The sequence below is a fragment of the Leucopleurus acutus genome (genome assembly GCF_964270905.1).
Source record: "Leucopleurus acutus genome assembly, chromosome: 10".
Lineage (NCBI taxonomy): Eukaryota > Metazoa > Chordata > Mammalia > Artiodactyla > Delphinidae > Leucopleurus > Leucopleurus acutus.
In genome coordinates, this window is record NC_139153.1 from 48,598,394 (window position 1) to 48,620,304 (window position 21,911).

The following is a 21,911-nucleotide window of genomic DNA, read 5'->3' on the forward strand; positions in this document are numbered from 1 at the left end:
AAATTTTGCCTATATATATAATTTTTTTAATATAAATTTATTTATTTATTTAATTTTGGCTGTGTTGGGCCTTCGTTGCTGCACACGGGCTTTCTCTAGTTGCGGTGAGTAGGGGCTACTCTTCGTTGTGGTGTGCGTGCTTCTCATTGAGGTGGCTTCTCTTGTTGCAGAGCATGGGCTCTAGGTGTGTGGGCTTCAATAGTTGTGGCACGAGGGCTCAGTAGTTGTGGCCCATGGGCTCAACAGTGCAGCATCAGTAGTTGTGGCTCATGGGCTTAGTTACTCTGCGGCTTGTGGGATCTTCCTGGACCAGGGCTCAACCGTGTCCCCTGCATTGGCAGGCGGATTCTTAACCACTGCACCACCAGGGAAGTCCTGCTTATATATTTTGAGGCTAGGTCATTAGTATATATAGACTTTATTTTCTTTTTTTATTAATTAATTAATTTATTTTTGGCTGCATTGGGTCTTTGTTGCTGCACACGGGCTTTCTCTAGTTGCGGTGAGCGGGAGCTACTCTCCGTTGTGGTGTGCAGACTTCTCATTGCAGTGGCTTCTCTTGTTTCGGAGCACAGGCTCTAGGCACGCAGGCTTCGGTAGTTGTGGCACACAGGCTCATTAGTTGTGGCTTGCAGGCTCTAGAGCGCAGGCTTAGTAGTTGTGGCTCATGGGTTTAGTTGCTCCGCAGCATGTGGGATCTTCCCAGACCAGGGCTTGAACCCGTGTCCCCTGTACTGGCAGGTGGATCCTTAACCACTGTGCCACCAGGGAAGTCCCTAGATTTTAAATAGTTGTACCTTTTGGATGGATTTTTTTTAAAACTTTGATCAGTATAAAATGTCCCTCTTCTTTCTTTATTTCTACTAATGCTTCTTGACTTAATGTCTACTTTCTCTGATATTAGCATAGCCACACCAGTTTTTTACCTTTTTTTTTAAAGATTTTCTTTTTGATGTGAATCATTTTTAAAGTCTTTATTGAATTTGTTACAATATTGTTTCTGTTTTATGTTTTGGTTTTTTGGCCATGAGGCACGTGGGATCTAAGCTCCCTGATCAGCGATCAAACCCACAGCCCCTGCATTGGAAGGCGAAGTCTTAATCACTGGACTGCCAGGCAAGTCCCACCAGTTTTCTTTTGGTTAAGGTTTGTCTGATTATATCTTTTTCCATCCTTATATTTTCAATCTTTTAGTATCCTTTTTTTTTTTTTTTTAGGAGAAAGAAATTCAGATCATTTTTTTCAAGGCTGGCAGGAACCCACAACAGTTTGTGTGTAACAGACATTACAGTGGGGATTTATATGCTTAATTTTCGGAAAAATTTTTAATAAATTTATTCATTTATTTATTTTTGGCGGTGTTGGGTCTTTGTTGCTGTGCGCGGGCTTTCTCTAGTTGCGGTGAGTGCAGGCTACTCTTCGTTGCAGTACACAGGCTTCTCATCGTCGTGGCTTGTCTTGTTGCGGAGCACAGCCTCTAGGCGTGCAGGCTTCAGTAGTTGTGGCACGTGGGCTCAGTAGTCGTGGCTTGTGGGCTCTAGAGCTCAGGCTCAGTAGTTGTGGCACACGGGCTTAGTTGCTCCGCAGCATGTGGGATCTTCCCTGGCCAGGGTTCGAACCTGCGTCCCTTGCATTGGCAGGCAGATTCTTAACCACTGTGCCATCAGGGAAGCCCTATATCCTTATTTTTAAAGGTTATCTCACGTTAGCAGCATTTAGTTGGTTTTTGTTCTTCTACCCAGTCTGACGATCCTTCTCTCTTTTTTTTTCGGCCACACTGCGTGGCTTGCAGGATCTTACTTCCCCAATCAAGAATTGAACCCATGCCCTTGGCAGTAAAAGCATGGAGTCCTAACCACTGGACCAACAGGAATTCCCTGATCCTTCTTTTTTTAAAAAAAAAAAATTTATGTATGTATGTATGTATTTATTTTTGGCTGCGTTGGGTCTTCATTGCTGCGCGCGGGCCCTCTCTAGTAGCAACGAGCGGGGGCTACTCTTCATTGTGGTGTGCAGGCTTCTCATTGTGGTGGCTTCTCTTGTTGTGGAGCGTGGGCTCTAGGGCTCTAGGTGCATGGGCTTCAGTAGTTGTAGCACGTGGGCTCAGTAGTTGTGGCTCGTGGGCTCTAGTGCACAGGCTCAGTAGTTGTGGCGCATGGGCTTAGTTGCTCTGTGGCATGTGGGATCTTCCTGGACCAGGGCTCAAACCCGTGTTGCCTGCATTGGCAGGAGGAGTCTTAGCCACTGTGTCACCAGGGAAGTCCCTCCTGTCCTTCTTTTTTAATTGAAGTACTTGGTCCATTTAATTACTTCATGTAATTATCAACAAATTTGAGTATAATATAGCTAATTGACTTTGTTATACAGCAGAAACTAATACAACATTGTAAAGCAATTATACTCCAATAAAGATGTTAAAAAATTTTTTGAGTATAAATCTACCATGTTTTTATTTTCTATTTGTACTATCCCCCATGTTCCTTTTTCATTTCTTATCTTCTATTAATCAAATATTTAAAAAAAATTCCATTTCCCCCATTACCTTATTATTTTTATATCATTTTACTATTTGAATAATGATTAGCCCAGAGATTACAACAAGCAACCTTAAATTATTAAAGTTTCCATATTAATTAGTACTTATACACTTCCAAGAGAATCCAAGGATCTTGGAACACTTTAAATCCACTTACCCCTCCCACTTTTGGGGTATAGTTATGTTTTTAATTCTACATATATTTAAATAACATATAATTATTAATAATAACTACATTATTATTATGGTTATGTTACATTTAATATTAATTTACACGTCTTAACAAGTTTACCCTTACTGTTGCTCTTCATTCTTATATTTCTCTACTCCCATATGGTAGACTTTTCTTCTGACTGAAGAATTCCTTTGGTTCAAGTCTTCTGGTGATGAATTATTATTATCTGGTAATGAATTACTAGTTTTTGTTTGTCTGAGAATGTCTTCATTTTATCTTCTTTTTTTTTTTTCACCACACCGTGTGGCTTGCGATATCTTAGTTCCCCAACCAGGGACTGAACCCAGGCCCTTGGCAGTGAAAGCACTGAGTCCTAACTACTGGACTCCCAGGGAATTCCTTATTTTCACTTTTAAAGAAAATTTTCACTAGGTTTAGAATTCTAGATTGAAAGTTATTTTCTTTCATCACTTTGAAGCTTCCATTCCAATATTTTCTAGCTTCTGTCATTACTGTTAGAAGGCAGTGGGTCTTTTTTCTCTAGATGCTTTAAGTTCCTCTCCAAACCCTGTCTTTAGAGCAGAATTTTACTATAATGTGTAAGTATATGTATATAAGTATATGCATAAGGTACAGTTTCTTTATTTTATCCTTCTTAGGGTTGTTAGTGCTTTACTCTATGGCTTGAACTCTTCATTACTTTTGGATCATTCTCAACTATTTTTTCTTCAAATACTGCTTCTGTGACATTGTCTCCTCTTTTTCTGGGGCTTCAATTACATAACAGACCTGTTTACTATGTCCCATATTTTTTAATGTAGTTTTCTATATTCCTTCATCTTTTTTCTCTTTACACTTCAGCCTGGATCATTTCTACTGACATATCTGCAAGTCTTCCCTTCATCTGTGTCTAATTTGCTGTTAAGCCTTCTATTGAGTACTTAATTTCAGTTCCAGAATTTTCATTTTTTTTTGTAGATTCCTCAGGTTATTTACATACAACATTGCCATAACTGGAAGTCTCCACAGAATACATATTTTTAGTGCTTTATTTTGAGATATTAGATTTACAAGAGTTGCAAAAATAATCCAGAGAGTTCCCATAAACTCTTCATCTAGCTTTCCCTTATGTTAACATCTTAGATAACAACAGAACAATGACCAAAACTAAGAAATTCAGCTTGGTACCATATATTAACGAAAGAACAGAATTTATGTGGACTTCTCCAGTTTGTCCACTAACATCCTTTCTCTATTCCTGAATCCAATCCAGGATCTGCAATTGCATTAGGCTGTCATATCTTCTTAGTCTCCTCCAACTTGTGACAGTTTCTCAATCTTTCCTTGTTGTCTGTGACCTTCCATGACCTTGAGCCTTTTAAAGAGTACGGGTCAGTTATTCTGTAGAATGTCTCTCTACAGTGTGTCCTTCAGTTTGAGTTCTCTGATGATTACTCATGAATGGACTGAGGTTGTGCATTATTTGTAGGAATACCACAAAAGTGATGTGCCCTTCCCGGTGTATCATATCGGGGTTATATGCTATTGATGTGTCCTATTAGTGGTGATGGTAACCTTAACCACTTGGTTAAATTGGTGTCTTCCAGGATTCTCTACTGTACAGTTACTATTTTTCCTTTGTAATTGCTACATATTTGGGGAGAGACTATGGAATTATGTTTCTGCTCACACTTCTACCCAATAATTTTAGCATCTATTAGTATGTCTTGCCTGCAGATTTTATTAGTGTGATAGTTAATGGTTAAATTTTTTTTTTAGTGTGGGTTTTTTCTTATTTATTTATTTATTTAGGCTGTGTTGGGTCTTTGCTGCTGCGCGCAGGCTTTCTCTAGTCATGGCAAGCAGGGGCTACTCTTCATTGTGATGAGTGGGCTTCTCATTGCAGTGGCTTCTCTTGTTGTAAAGCACAGGCTCTAGGCATGCAGGCTTCAGTAGTTGCAGCACGCGGGCTCAGCAGTTGCAGCATGCGGGCCCTAGAGTGTGCAGGCTTCATAGTTGTGGCGCGCAGGCTCAGTAGTTGTGGCGCACAGGATCTAGAGCACAGGCTCAGTAGTTGTGGCGCATGGGCTTAGTTGCTCCATGGCATATGGGATCTTCCCAGACCAGGGATCAAACCTGTGTCCCCTGCATTGGCAGGCGGATTCTTAACCACTGTGCCACCAGGGAAGTCCCTAATGATGATTTTTAAATTCTCATTCTTTCTACATTATTAATTAGAATTCTTTCATAACAAAGAGTTGTCCCTTTTCTCCCATTGATTTATTCAGATATTTACTTATATTAGTATGGACTCATGGATATTTACTTTATTCTTTGGGTTATAATCTAATAACATTATTATTTGTTTTGTTGCTTGAGTTGTTTCTCTTTTGGCCATTGGGAGCTCTGTGTCCTTCTGACATGCCCTCTCCCCTACTCACACACACACTCTCTCTCTTTTTCTCTCTCTCTCTAGCACTTCCTTACTTTCTGGCACCACAAGATGCTCTACATTCATTTCCTATTTTCCCTGCCTCAACCCTGGAATCAAACAGTTTTCCAATGAGCCCTGGGTTCCTTTTTTTGGAAAATAGTACTTAGAAACCAAGATCCATAGAACAGGTGTGCTAAATGCTACTAGGGTGTCATTATTTCTCTCTCTCTAGTAGATACAGTCAAGAAATATATGCATGTGTACTAACCAACACATTCACATACATCTATATTTATTCTTGTATTTATCCAACTGTGTGTATGTGTTATCCCCCCCAACATACACACCTATATTTTTAAACCATGACTCCATATTTACACTTCCAAATACAATCTAGCACCATAGAGTTCATTCTAGCACTCCCCTTTTCCTTATATGTAACTTCTTTTTGCAACAGTGAAAAGACCTAATTCTCATTCATATTTTTTTAATTTAAAAGGTTTCATCAGGTCCAGGATCAAGATGGTGGAGTAGCTCATCAAGGACGTGAAGCTCACCTCCTCCCACAAATACATCAAAAATACATCTACACGTGGAACAATTCTCACACAATATCTACTGAACACTGGCAGAAGACCTCAGACCTCTGAAAGGGCAAGAAAATCTCCACATAACCAGGTAGGACAAAAGAAAAAAGCAAAAAATAAAATAAAAGAAAAAGACAGTGAGAAGGGAATCGGAATGGGACCTGCAACCCTGGGAGGGAGTTGTGAAAGAGAAAAGATTCCTGCATGCTGGGAAGTCCCCTCACCAGCGGGGAGCTCAGCCAGGAGAGCAGGGGAGCTTCAGAGCCTTGGAGGAGAATGCAGCAACTGGTTTGCAGCAGCTAGAATGGAGAGAGGGACTTCCCTGGTGGTCCAGTGGCTAAGACTCCACGCTCCCAATGCAGGGGGACCAGGTTCTATCTCTGGTCAGGGAACTAGATCCCACATGCTGCAACTAGAGATCCTGCATGCCGCAACTAAAAGATCCTACGCATTGCAACTAAAGATCCCGCACTCTGCAATGAAGATCCCGTGTGCTGCAACTAAGACCCAACACAGCCAAATAAATATTTTTTAAAAAACTTAAAAAACATAAAACGAAAGCCATAAAGAAAGATAAAGAAGGACTCTATATAATGACAAAAGGATCAATACAAGAAGAGGATTTTATACTCGTCAACGTATATGCACCTAATATAGGAGCACCCAAATATACAAAACAAATACTAACAGACAGGGAGAAACTGACAGGAATACAATAATAGTAGGAGACTAACACCCTACTCACATCAATGGACAGATCTAGACAGAAAATCAATAAGGCAACAGAGATCCCAAATGATACAATAGAACAGATAGACTTAATTGATATTTTCAGGACATTACATCCAAAAAAACCAGAACACACTGTTTTCAAGTGCACATGAAACATTCTCTAGGACTTACCACATACTAGGGCACAAAACTAACCTCAACAAATTTAAGAGTATAGAAATTATCTCAAGCATCTTTTCTGACCACAATGGCATGAAACTAGAAATCAACCACAGAAAAAGAAAGGAGAAAAAAACAATTACAAGGGGACAGAACAACATGCTACTAAAGAACCAATGGATCAACGATGAAACCAAAGAGAAAATTTAAAAATGCCTTGAGACAAATGACAATGCAAACACAACCATACAAAATCTGTGGGATGCAGCAAAAGTGGTTCTTAGAGGGAAATGCATAGCAATATAGTTCTTCCTTCCAAAACAAGAAAAATCTCAAATAACCTAAACTACCACTTAAAAGAATTAGAAAAAGAATTTTTAAAAAAACTAAAGTCAGCAGAAGGAAGGAAATAATAAAGACCAGAGAGGAAATAAATAAAATAGAGATTAAAAAAATAATAGAAAAAATCAATAAAACTAAGAGCTGGTTCTTTGAAAGGGTAAACAAGATTGACAAACCTCTGGCCAGGTTCACCAAGAGAAAAAGAGAGAGAACACAAATAAACAAAATAATAAATGAAAAAGGAGACATAACAACTGATAGTGCAGAAATACAAAAAACTGTAAGGGAATACTATCAACAATTATATGCCAACACATTCAACAACCTAGAAGAAATGGACAAGTTTCTAGAAACATACAGCCCACCAAAACTGAATCAAGAAGAAATAGATTATTTGAACAGACTAATCACTAGAGGTGAAATAGAATCTGTAATTTAAAAATTCCCTACAAACAAAAGTGCAGGACCAGAATTCTACCAAACATACAAAGAACTCATATCAGTCCTTCTTAAACTCTTCCAAAAAACCGAAGAGGAGGGAACACTCCCAAAGATATTCTATGAAGCCACCATCACCCTGATACCCAAACCAAAGACACCACCAAAAAAGAAAATTACAGGCCAATATCTCTGATGAATACAGATGCGAAAATTCTCAAAAAATGTTAGCAAATATTAGCAAACCAAATCCAACAACACATAAAAAAGATCATACACCACGATCAAGTGGGATTCATCACAAGCTCACAAGAATGGTTCAACATATGCAAATCAATCAATGTGATACCCACAGAAACAAAAGACAAAAACCACATTATCATCTCAATAGATGCAGAAAAAGCATTTGACAAAATACTACATCCATTCATGATAAAAACTCTTAACAAAGTGGGTAGAGAGGGAACATAACACAATAAAAGCTATTTATGACAAACCTACAGCCAGTATAATACTCGATGGTGAAAAGCTGAAAGACTTCCCGCTAAAATCTGGAACTAGACAAGGATGCCCACTCTCATCATTTCTATTCAACATAGTATTGGAAGTCCTTGCCACAGCAATCAGACAAGAAAAAGAAATAAAAGGTATCCAAATTGACAGAGAAGAGGTAAAACTGTCATTATATGCAGATCACATGATTCTATATATAGAAAACCCTAAAACTCCACACAAAAACTACTAGAACTGATAAACAAATTCAGCAAGGTAGCAGGATACAAGATTAACTTCCAAAATATACAAACAGCTCATACAACTTAACAACAAAAAAGAACCCAATCAAAAAATGGGCAGAAGACCTAAATAGACATTTCTCCAAGTAAGAAATACAAATGGCCAAGAGGTACATGAAAAGATGCTCAACATCACTAATTATTAGAGAAATGCAAATCAAAACTACAGTGAGGTACCACCTCACACCAGTCAGAATGGTCATCATTAAAAACTCTACAAATAACGAATGCTGGAGAGGATGTGGAGAAGAAGGAACTCTCCTACACTGCTGGAGGGAATGTAAGTTGGTACAGCCACTACTGAAAATAGTACGGAATGTTCTTGAGAAAACTAAAAATAGAATTACCAGCAATCCCACTCCTGGGCATATAACCAAACAAAACTCTAATCCAAAAAGATTCGTGCACCCCTGTGTTCATAGCAGCACTATTCACAATAGCCAAGACATGGAAATAAACTAAATGTCCATCGACAGAGGAATGGATAAAGAAGATGTGGTGTGTATATACAATGGATTATTACTCAGCCATAAAAAAAGAGCAAAATAATGCCATTTGCAGCAACGTGAGATTATCATACTAAGTGAAGTAAGCCACAAAGAGAAAGGCAAATACCATATGACATCACGTACATATGGAATCCAAATTATGACACAAATGAACCTATCTATGAAACAGAAACAGAGTTATGGACATAGAGAACAAACTTGTGGTTGCCAAGGGGGAGGGGGGAGGGGGACGGATGGAGTCAGAGATTGGGGTTAGCAGATGTAAGCTATTATATATGGAATGGATAAACAACAAGGTCCTACTGTACAGCACACAGAACTATATTCAGTATCCTATGATAAACCTTAATGGAAAAGAATATTAAAAAAAAGAATGTATATATATATATGTATAACTGAATCACTTTGCTATACATCAGAAATTAACACAACGTTGTAAATAAACTATACTTCAATAAAAACAAAAATCCCCCAAATTAAAAAATAGAAGTTTTCATCAGTGTCAACACAAGTTTATGAAAAAAATGATACTGTTCCCAATAAAGATGTTTAAAAAAAATGATACTGTAACTCCTTCCCTGAAATGTGCTAATTATGTATGATTCTCTGTGCAGTGTAAGTGGCTTCCTCCAGCCATATGTACTCAGATCTTACTCATAATCATTATGCTGTGCTTTGATTAATTTTAACATTATTTTACATATACTTCCCTATATATTTTTTTAAATTAAATTTATTTTTTATACAGCAAGTTTCCCTCTATATTTAACCATTTTGCATATTTAGCGACCTTACGAAACCATCTGTAAGCTGTCATTCACCACCTTATCGAAACCCCTTGGGAAGATCTCAGACAAGACGGCAGAGTAGAAGGACGTGAGTTTAGCCCTTCTTATGAAAACACCCAAATCACAAGTAACTGCTGAACAATCATTGACAAAAAAATGCTGGAACCTACCAAAAAAGATATCCTACATCTAAAGACAAAGAAGCCACAACAAGACGGCAGGAGGGATGCAATCATGATAAAATCAAATCCCATATCTGCCAGGTGGGTGACCCACAAACAAACCCTTTGAGAAGTACACACACACACACACATACACACACACTCTTTTTTTTTTTTTTTTTTTAGTAAAATGAGGCCCCTTTCATTTGTTCTTGATTTACCTTGCATCAGGGGCAGGCAAGGCTAAGAGGTAGACCCATATTCAACTATTCAAGTAATTCAGTCAGTGGACCTACTATATGCCAGCACTAATAATAAAATGATAACATAAACCTAGAAATAACCCCTGCCCATGTGGGTTTCAATCTAGTGGGGAAGATAAATAAAATTGTGTCACAGGGACTTCCCTGGTGGCACAGTGGTTAAGAATCTGCCTGCCAATGCAGGGGACAAGGGTTTGAGCCCTGGTCCCGGAAGATCCCACATGCCATGGAGCTACTAAGCCCATGTGCCACAGCTACTGAGCCTGTGCTCTACAGCCCATGAACCACAACTACTGAGCCCACGTGCCACAACTACTGAAGCCCACATTCCTAGAGCCCGTGCTCTGCACCAAGAGAAGCCACCGCAATGAGAAGCCTGCACACCACAAGGAAGAGTAGCCCTGGCTCACCGCAACTAGAGAAAGCCTGCGCATGGCAACAAAGACCCAACACAGCCAAAAATAAATAAGTAAAAATTTACAAAAGAAAAAAAAGAATAGTAATTTGTGTTAATAAAGAAGCTTTTCAAAAAAAAAATTGTGCCACAGAAGAGTAAAGACAGGAGGGGAAGATGGTCCTATGCAACCTAAGCTCACCTCATCTACAGGCTCCACAGTGGACACTTGCAGGTCCTAAGGAAATGGCTTTTGTATGTCCCTGGGCAGCCATCCCTTTGCCCCATTCCATGCCCAAACTGAAATTATTTCAGCTCCCTTTCTCTTGAGTCTCTGCCAACTTTTCCAACTGTCTTTGAAATGTGATGACCAGACACAGAAATCCCAAGCACACAAGTCCAAAAGAGAATACATAACTGTTGAGTTCAAGAAGTAAACAAAATGCTTTCTTTACATTTAGCCCAAAAGCCTGACATCTTAGTCTGCTTTTGCTATGGGTGGATGAGAGTTCCTAAAGAATTATGGCTTTGCAAGTGCTCTTTAAACTGTAAAGTACAATCCATGTGTGTGTGAAGGGACTGTCATCATTAAGAATAGCTGTCTTTGCATATGGTGAGCAGAACTGGTGACTGCTAAGCTTGGTCTTGACCTGATTCCCCAGGATGGAAGGAGGCTAGCAGCAAGAGGGAAACTAGGAAAAGGAATGAGAAAGGTCTCTACATATTGCTCTTGAAGTGATCACTAGACATACTGTTAAGTGAAAAAAGCAAGGTGTGGACAGTAAGAAGGAGAAAGGGTTCAAATATATATCTACATATTTGCTTATGATTCCAAAAAGAAACAATGGAAGAACCCAAACTAATAGAAATAGTTATCTATAGAGGTAAGGAGAATTTAAGGAAGAGGGGATATAAACAGAAGTTTGAGGGAAAGTTTTTTTAAAAACAGGAAATCACAGGTAATAAATGCAGAAAGAATAACAGAATTAGAAGTCACCGTTTTATAACCCCTAATTAAAAAAAATTGATCTAGGCAACAATCATCTAATGCTACTAAAACCATTAAATAAAACATTGATAAAAACTTTATAAAGGATGAATTAGGCTCATAAAACCTGAAGCCATTCATCACCAATAATAGGAAAACCGAGTATCACGTTCTCCTGATGGGATTCAACAAGAAATATACACCACAACCAAAGAAGTATTCTTGCCAAAAAAATTTAAAAATTAAAAAAACTTGAACATGAATCTAATCAAACCTCTACATCTGACAAGTTTATAAAATACATGGAGGATAAAGGAATACGTTTAATGTCACCAAATAAAGCAATTAGCGAGAGTCAAACTGAGACAAGAAGGCAGAGTAAAAGGACTTCAGTTCAACTCCTCTCACAAAAACACCAAAATCACAACTAACTGCTGAACAACCATCAACAAAAAAACTCAAACCTACCAAAAAAGATATTCTGCACCCAAAGACAAAAAAGCTACAACGAGATGGTAGGAGGGGCACTTTTCTGATATAATCAAATCCCATAACCACTGGGTGGGCAACCCACAAAGTGGAAAATAATTATATTGCAAAGGTTCTCCCATAGGAGTAAGAGTTCCAAGCCCCACGTCAGGCTCCCCAGACTGGGCATCTGGCATCAGGAGGAGGAGCCCCCAGAGCATTCGGCTTTGAAGGCCAGTGGGGCTTGAGTGCAGGAGCTCCACAGGATTGGGGGAAACAAAGACTCCACTCTTGGAGGGCGCACGCAAGGTTTCACGTGCACTGGGACTCAGGGCAAAGCAGTAACTCCATAGGAGCCTGGGCCAGACCCACCTGTGGGTCTTGGAGGGTCTCCTGGGGAGGTGGGGGTCAGCTGTGGCTCACTGTGGAGGCAAGGACACTGGTGGCGGATGCCCCAGGGAATACCCATCAGCGTGAGCTCTCCCAGAGGTTGCCATTTTGGCACTGAGACCAGACATCACCAAACAGCCTGCACTTCTCCAGTGCTGGGACACCTCAGGCCAAACAACCAACAGGGTGGGAACACAGGCCCACCCACCAGAAGACAGGCTGCCTAAAGACATCCTGACCCCACAGCTGCTTATAAACACAAATTTTGACACGAGCCAGCCCACCAGAGGGATATGACCCAGCTCCACCCACCAGTGGGCAGGCACCAGTCCCTCCCACCAGGAAGCCTGCACAAGCACCTGGACCAACCTCACACACCAGGGGGCAGACACCAGAGGCAAGAACTATAATCCTGCAGCCTGAGGAATGGAGGCCACAAACACAGAAAGTTAGACAAAATGAAAAGACAGAGAAGTACAGCTGTTCCACTATGAGATTAGAAATCAATGACAAGAAAAAAACTAAAAAACACAAACACATGGAGGTTAAACAATATGTTACTAAACAACCAACAGATCACTGAAGAAATCAAAGAGGAAATAAAGAACTACCTAGAGACCAATGAAAATGAAAACACAATGGTCCAAAGCCTATGGGATGCAGCAAAAGCACTTTTAAGAGGGAAGTTTATAGCAATACACTCTTACCTCAGGAAAGAAGAAAAATCTCAAATAAACATCCTAACGTTGTGCTTAAAGCAACTAGAGAAAGAAGAACAAGCAAAACCCAAAGTTAGGGACTTCCCTAGTGGTCCAGTTGTAAAGAAACTGCCTTCCAATGCAGAGGACACGGGTGCGATTCCTGGTTGGGGAACTAAGATCCCACATGCTGCAGGGCAACTAAGCCCGCACACCACAACTACAGAGCCCACATACCCTGGAGCCCATGCGCCACAACTAGAGAGAGAAAACCTGCATGCCACAACTAGAAAGAAGCCTGTGCGCTGCAATGAAGATCCCATGCACTGCAATGAAAGATCCCACATGCTGCAACAAAGACCCCACGTGCCACAAGTAAGACCCGACACAGCCAAAAAATAATTAATTAATTAATTAAAATTTTTTAAATAAAAACCAAAGTTAGTTGAAGGAAAGAAATCATAAAGATCAGAGCAGAAATAAATGAAATAGAGATGAAGAGAACAATAGAAAAGATCAATGAAACAAAAAAGTCAGTTCTTTGAAAAGATAAACAAAATTGATAAACCTTTAACCAGACTCATCAAGAAAAAAAGGGAGAGGGCTCAAATCCATAAAATCAGAAATGAAGAAGAAGTGACAATGGACACCACAGAAACACAAAGGATCATAAGAGACTACTACAAGCAACTATATGCCAATAAAATAGACAACCTAGAAGAAATGGACAATTTCTTAGAAAGGTACAACCTTCCAAGACTGAACCAGGAAGAAATAGAAAATATGAACAGACAAATCACAATTACTGAAATTGAAGCTGTAGTTTAAAAACTTCCAACAAACAAAAAAGTCCAGGACCAGAAGGCTTCACAGGAGAATTCTATCAAACATTTAAAGACTTAACATCTGTCCTTCTGAAACTCTTCCAAAAAATTGCAGAGGAAGGAATACTCCTAAACTCATTCTATGAGGCCACCATCACCCTGATACTAAAACCAGACAAAGATACTACAAAAAAAGAAAATTACAGGCCAAAATCACTGATGAACATGGATGCAAAAATTATCAACAAAATACTAGCAAACCAAATCCAACAATACATTAAAAGGATCATACATCATGATCAAGTGGGATTTATCCCAGGGATGCAAGGATTTTTCAATACCCACAAATCAGTCAGTGTGATATACCACATCAACAAATTGAAGAATAAAAACCATATGATCATCACAATAGATGCAGAAAAAGCTTCTGACAAAATTCAACACTCATTTATGATAAAGACTTTCCAGAAAGTGGGCATACAGGGAACTCACCTCAACATAAAAAAGGCCATATGACAAACCCACAGCTAACATCATACTCAACGTCGGAAAACTGAAAGCATTTCCTCTAGGATCAGGAAAAAGACAAGGAGGTCCATTCTCACCACCATTATTCAACATAGTTTTAGAAGTCCTAGCCATGGCAATCAGAGAAGAAAAAGAAATAAAAGGAATCCAAATTGGCAAAGAAGTAAAACTGTCACTGTTTGCAGATGACATGATACGATACACAGAAGAGCCTAAAGATGCTACCAGAAAACTACTACAGCTCATCAGTGAATTCGGGATGAGTGAATGCGGGAAACAAAATTATTACACAGAAATCTCTTGCATTGCTATACACTAACAACAAAAGATCAGGAAGAGAAATTAAGGAAACAATCCCATTTACCATCACATCAAAAAGAATAAAATACCTAGGAATAAACATGCCTAAGGAGGCAAAAGACCTGTACTCTGAAAACTATAGGACACTGATGAAAGAAATTGCAGGTGACACAAACAGATGGAAAGATACACCATGTTCTTTGATTGGAAGAATCGATATTGTCAAAATGACTATACTACCTAAGGCAATCTACAGATTTGATGCAATCCTTATTAAATTACCAGTGGCATTTTTCACAGAATTAGAACAAAAAACTTTACAATTTGTATGGAGACACAAAAGACCCTGAATAGCCAAAGCAATCCTGAAAAAGAAAAACAGATCTGGAGGAATCAGACTCCCTGACTTCAGACTATACTACAAAGCTACAGTAATCTAAACAGTTTGGTATTGGCACAAAAACAGAAATATAGATCAATGAACAGGATAGAAAGCCCAAAAATAAACCCACACACCTATGGTCAATTACTCTATGACAAGGGAGGCAAGAACATACAGTGGAGAAAGGACAGTCTTTTCAATAAATGGTGCTGGGAAAAATGGACAGCTACAGGTAAAAAATGAAATTAGAACACTCTCTAACACCATACACAAAAATAAACTCAAAATGGATTAAAGACCTAAATGTAAGGCCTGATACTATAAAACTCTTAGAGGAAAACACAGGCAGGACACTCTTTGACATGAATTGCAGCAATATCTTTTTCAATCCACCTCCTAGAGTAATGGAAATAAAAACAAAAATAAACAAGTGGGATCTAATTAAACTTAAAAGCTTCTGCACAGCAAAGGAAACCATAAACAAAACAAAAAGACAACCCACAGAATGGGAGAAAATATTTGCAAATGATGAGACCGACAAGGGATTAATCTCCAAAATATACAAACAGCTCATGCAGCTCAACATAAAAAAAAAAACCAACCAAATAAAAAAATGGGCAGAAGATCTAAATAGACATTTCTCCAAAGAAGACATATAGATGGCCAAAAAGCACATGAAAAGATGTTCAACATCACTAATTATTAGAGAAATGCAAATCGAAACTACAACCAGTCAGAATGGACTTCATCAAAAACTCTATAAACAATAAAAGCTGGAGAGGGTGCGGAGAAAAGGGAACCCTCCTACACTGTTGGTGGGAATGTAAATTGGTAATATCATTATGGAGAATAGTATCGAGGTTCCTTAAAACTAAACAGAGCTACCATATAATCCACCAATCCTGCTGCTGGGTATATATCCGGAGAAAACCATAATTCGAAAAGATATATGCACCCTAATGTTCACTGCAGCACTATTTACAATAGCGAAGACATGAAAGCAACCTAAATGTCCATCAACAGATGAATGGATAAAGAAGATATGGTACCTATATAGAATGAAATATGACTCAGCCATAAAAAAGAATGAAAGAATGCCATTTGCAGCAATGTGGATGGACCTAAAGTTTATCATACTAAGTGAAGTAAGTCAGACAGAGAAAGACAAATATCATATGGTATCACTTACAGGTGGATTCTAAAAAAATTGATACAAATGAACTTATATAAAAACAGAAACAGACTCACAGACTTTGAAAACAAACTTACGGTTATCAAAGGGAAAAGGTGGGAGGAGGGGTAAATTAGGAGTTTGGGATATAACATATATACATTACTACATATAAAACAGATAATCAACAAGGACCTACTGTATAACACAGGGGACTCTACTCAGTATTCTGTAATAACCTATATGGGAAAAGAATCTGACAAAGGATGTATATATGTATACGTATAACTGAATCACTTTGCTGTACACCTGAAACTGACACAACATTGTAAATCGACTGTACTCTAATATAAAATAAAAATTAAACTAAAAAAACAAAAAATAAAGCAATTAGCCAAATCTAGAATATAAGAAATTACAGTTTCTTCTACAAATAAATGGCATTTTTAAAAAGAAAAGGATGGAGCAGCAATTATAAACTAAGGGAGAAATAAGAGATACTTTAACTAAATGCAATGTTTGAATTCTGACTCAAAGAAACCAATTATAAATTGACTTTTAAAAAAAAATAAATAGCTAAAAATCAGATGTGGATGTATATTGGTTGATATTAAGGAATCACTGTTAATATTGCTGGGTATGATGATGGTTATTCTTTAACAGTCCTTATCTGTTAGAGATACTCACTTAAGTATTAACTGAAGAATGACATGCTATCGAAGCTTTTACTTAAAATACTCCAGTGAACGCATGCGCACACAGACACACATACATGAAGTTGTGAGGATAACAGACGAAACCAGATTTGCAGAATGTAGGTAACTGTTGAAGCTGGGTGATGGGCACATCAGCGTTCTTTACAGTCTTTTCCCTAGTTTTGTGTATGGCCTGTGTGTGTGTGTGTGTGTGTGTGTGTGTGGTTTTAAAATTTCACAGCAAAGACTTTTTAAAAATAAGGAAGCAGAGTGGGATGTGTAAAGAAACCAGAGTCCTACCTCATAAACTTGTCCAATTTCATAATCTGTGAAAAATGCGATTGAGGGCTTAGCTAGAAACACTGGAGTATCAGCACAACTGTGGGAGGACAAGAAAGGGTGAGAAAGGCTGTTAGTTTCATCCATGTGACTGATTCATGGAAAGAAATACATCCAAGCCATCAAAGAGATAGGCAATGTGTCATCTGTTGGCTTTTGTTGTTGTTAAAGCAGGTCACAAAAGAGCTTTACAGCAAGATCAAATCTTTGTGAAAACACATATATCTACATATTTCCTTTTCAATATGCAGAGGAAAAACTCTGGAAGCTTAAACACCAATACGTTAATTGGGTTTTTAATATAGGTGCTAGTTTTCTTGGCAAATCTTTTCCGATTTTTCTTAATAAAAAGATATTTAATAAAGAAACATTAATCGTTTTAAGTCCATTAAAATTATGAACGAGTGAAGCAACTCATTCCCTTCGTACGGACAATTATTGAAATATAGCCAAAGGCACTCTCTTAAAGAAACATCACAATTTATACTAATTATTTGTCATTACACAGATTTTAAACATTTTTATTATCCAAGACACATGAATTTAATGTAAGGAGCACAAGGCTATAGAAATGTCTCCCATTTGATCCAGACCATTCAGATATAAACAAGGGCCAACACTAATCCCTATTCCTCAAGACTGGCAGGTCAGAAGAGCACAACCCAGGACTCTGGGGGTGTCCAAAGGCCACGCCGGAAGGCAGCCCCGAAGCCCTGCTCTATTCGGACACTGACACCCCGCCCCCAAACGTCTAGGATCCTCCAGAAGCCAAAGCAGACTCAGGACCTTCTGAGTTTTCCTCTGCAGGGTCAGATTTTCTGAGAATACGAGTCAGGAAAAAACACACCTCTCTTCCAGCTCTCCATCCTGGAATTCTCCTATCAGTGCTGGCTTCTTGGGAGGAAAGAGAAGAGACGTGCCTCCAAACGGAGTGTTCGGAGGGAAAAAGCGAGGGTTTTTCAGGAAGCGGTTCCGACTCTCCATCCTGGCGAGCAGAAGCCGCTCCAGCTGCCTCTGGGGCACACGTAAATGGTTCATCCAGTTTTTATTCTTCGGTGAACCTGTTTTCTTTGAAACACGAGAAAAGGATAGTGTCAACGACAAGCGGGGGGGCTGTGTGTGTTGATATCTTGCCGACTTCATGATCCACAGGTGGCCAAGGACACCCTCCTCTCTATTTTGCTGTGGCTTCATCACAATGTCGTGTGTCACCAGGAGCCCCTTCCCCCTTGTCATCGCCCTGCCTCACCGCCCACACACTCACAGGCTTCAGCATTCACCTCGGCAGTTGCTCTGGATCTGAGTTTGCCCTTAAAAGATGAGTCCCATGTCAGGCTGTCCATGGTGTAGTCTGTCTCCTCTTCAGACTGAGAGGGCATCTTCCTGCAGGCAAGCTTCTTGGTCAGCTCTATCTTTGGGACAGAACGTTTCTCAAAACTAAATGTCAGTTTTGAATATCCAGGGACAAAGGCACCTGTAGCACCGGGAAAAAAAATAAGTTACTATACCAAGGTGACGAGGTGGACGCTTCCAAGGTGACTTAATGAAACCATCAAAGGCACAGTTAGCTTGGTATTCTTTTCCCCCTAAATGTTCATATTTCCTACCCCAGATGTAATTGCCCTGCAGTGTATCAATTACTCCTGGAACTTACTCTGCATCCTCGAGACTTAGGACTAGAGTGTTCATGTATTTGTTCAGTTGCCAAACATGGTCAAGAACATGAGTGGACCGTTGTCACGCACACGCATGTACATGTACATCATATGTGAACATGCTTTTTAAAAGGTTCACATGACAAATCAAAGTTTGTATTAGCTTTTTAATACCTATAAGATCATCTCCAAAAGGTTAAATGAGAACATTCAATATTGCTAGCAGGAATGCAATGAAACTGGTACCATCACATTTCCTAGCACAGTGCCAGGTAAATCCTCAATACATGTTAAATCCATCCTTACTGAGCTGCCTAAGATACTGAGTGTCCAGCCAACTTTAAAATACTAAGTGGCTTGGGACTTCCCTGGCGGTCCAGTGGTTGCGACCCCATGCTTCCACTGCAGGGGCACGGGTTCCATCCCTGGTCGGGGAACTAAGATCCCGCATGCCGCACAGTGTGGCCAAAAATGATAATAAAAATAAAAATAAAACAAAACAAAATAAAATACTAAGTGGTCGAGCACCCCATGGCACTTGGTTCTGCTACCTCTTTCTGGCCTCACTTCTCTGCATGGCCCAGGCCGCCAGTGCAACTCTTTCCTCGTCAGCACCCTCAATTCTCTGGATCCCAGTCCTTCCAACCCAAATGCCTTCTCAGCTCCGGTCCCCCAGAGGTCATCAGAGTCCCACTGACTGGGGCTGCTGACAAGCTCGTCTTTGGAGCCTGGCACCGCTAGGCCGCCATCCTGATGTTTGGCCGCAGGATCTACATGGCGGCTCTTCTGAAATTCTACCTTGCTGCTTAAGCCCACAACACAGCCTCCCACTCCACTCATTTTCAGAAGATCTTGCCTCTACAGCACAGAAAACTGGCCCAGTATCACACACACATCCTTCTCCGCCTCCATACCCAAACTTCCCTCCACACTCAAAGTTGCTCTTGGCCTGTAAGGGGTATGCAGAACCCCGAGGTCCGTGTTCTGACTCCATCAGAAACTTGCTCCCTGGCTCATATGTCTTCAGACCCTCCCTGTCTTGGTTCATTCAACTCCATTTCTAAACATTTTCACATCTTGTTGTTGGGCAATGGACTAGAGAGTCAGATTCCTCATTGAGGAGCTGAGACTTTTATCTTGTACATGTTAGGGAGCTAGTGAGGAAGTGGCACGCTCAGAGCTGACCCTCCCAAGAGCCACTACCAAATTCAAGAAAAGTGGAAAAAAACATCTATGAACAAGGAAATAGCAGCAAAGGTGGCTGGTGTGGTCCCACTACTACAGAATTTCCCTGGAATGGTATCAGAGGCTCGAAGAGAGCACAGAGAGCACAGAGGCATTACCTTTAGGTGCAGAGCAAAAGGGCACTGTATCGCTGTAGTAATCATTCGGGCAGATCAAATGATGCTTCTGTAGCAACTCGTTGTCCACACACCACCTGAAGATGGTCTTCACTACACAGAAGAGAATGAGAAAAGGTGTTTCAAGGCACTCTGACGTCAAAGAAACTACAGCCAAACTTTCTTCATCCTCTAAGCCTAAACCACCTAACAAAATTCTTAGAACCCTGTGGTCATTTTGAGATTTAAGAAACTAACCAGCAAGTATTTAAGTCGGCCACTTAAAAGAGGCCAACCATTGGGCAAGGCTGTGTGGTGGTATTATTTGAGCTAAAATACAGTGACTTGCAGAGAGGTCTATAACAAAACAGAGTTAGGAGAAACAGGCTAGATTGATGAGTGGCCCCAATTCTTCACTCTTCTCTGTATCCACGCCCCCTGCCATGTGAGTGTTTAGTTCCTGCTACTAGGGACAGAGCCCACTTCTTCACCCTTGACTTTGGCCATGTGATGTGCTTTGACCATGAAAGGCTGGCAGGATTTTGAAAGGTGCTCATGCAGCTGAGCCTTCCCTCTTGTGCCTTTGCCATCATCCTGAGAAGAGCTCCTGCCCCTTCATCCTGGACCCCAGCAGGAGTCCACGTGGAGCAGACCTGAGCCCAACCTGCAGCAGGGAGCCAAGTTCAGCTGGACCCACAGCTGGACGCTGATCTAGCCAGCCAAGCCCAGCTAGATCAGCCAACCCCCAACCGATTGGCAGACACATGAGAGGAAATCTCATTTAATAGAGTGGGAAGTTGATATTATTTATGGTTGATGAGCCAGGAAACAGTAGAAAAGATGTGTTATTTAGAGGTTTCCGGAAGAATTAGAGCTAAAAATGGCCATTTCTGACAAGTGGACTGAAGTTGGGAGAGGTGAGGTGGAGGATTTTTCAATAGACATTTTTAGAGCAGTGGTAGGTTTGCAGAAAAATTGAGGGGAAGGTACAGAGATTTCCCATATACCCACTTCCCCCCACCACATGCAGAGCCTCCCACATTATCAACGTCCCCCATAGATGGTACATTTGTTACAACTGATGATCCTACACTGACACATCATTGTCACATGAAGCCCGCAGTTTACATTAGGGTTCACTCTTGGTGTTGTGAAGTCTATGGGTTTGCACAAACGTGTAATGACATACGTAGGTGGGGGCTTTTTTATATTTCATTAGAAACAATTTGATTTTTTTTAAACCATGTACACGACTACTTTGATAAAAATTAAGGAGTAAACAGGGTGAATGGAAGACTTGAAAGTTTTCAAACTTTACTGCTTGCTCCATTAACCAACATGGTGCCTTTAAATGGCCTTTCCCTCCGGAGGTTCCCTATAACCAAAGGTACAGGTGAGACAAGTGAAGAGCACATGTTTCTCCCATCAAATATGTTAATTTAAGAACTTTGAGATTTGGCCTATTACTGTAATAGTCAAGTTTCGACAAGGAAAACAGGAATTACTCTATGTATACCGTATACAAAGGGGTTAAGGGAATTCCCTGGCAGTCCAGTGGTTAGGACTCTGTGCTTTCACTGCCGAGGACACAGGCTCAATCCCTGGTTGGGAAACTGAGATCCCACAAGTCACGCGGCACGGCCAAAAAAGGGCGGGAGGGCACTTGTTGAACGCAGAGGATTACAAAGTGGGAGAGAGGTCAGGGAATTCATCATTAACAACTTCAGCCAGCAGCACTGAAGCAGGGGGCTCTCAGGACGTGATCTGGACTCTGCTCTGAAACTCACAGCTGCTCGGTCATCTGCCTGCTACTGCTTCTGA

At 40.1% G+C, this 21,911-nt stretch overlaps 1 protein-coding gene across 1 annotated transcript in view; it reads right to left on the reverse strand.

Moving 5' to 3' along the window:
• DLEC1 (DLEC1 cilia and flagella associated protein) overlaps positions 1 to 21,911 on the reverse strand; it is a gene marked incomplete at its 5' end in the record, with an annotated part of 91,786 nt that overhangs the window by 48,813 nt on the left and 21,062 nt on the right. The window contains 4 exons of the mRNA XM_082848453.1: positions 17,057 to 17,135; positions 17,943 to 18,163; positions 18,376 to 18,569; positions 20,094 to 20,204. Coding sequence (XP_082704579.1) covers positions 17,057 to 17,135; positions 17,943 to 18,163; positions 18,376 to 18,569; positions 20,094 to 20,204 — 605 coding nt within the window. The remainder of the gene's footprint in view (positions 1 to 17,056; positions 17,136 to 17,942; positions 18,164 to 18,375; positions 18,570 to 20,093; positions 20,205 to 21,911) is intronic.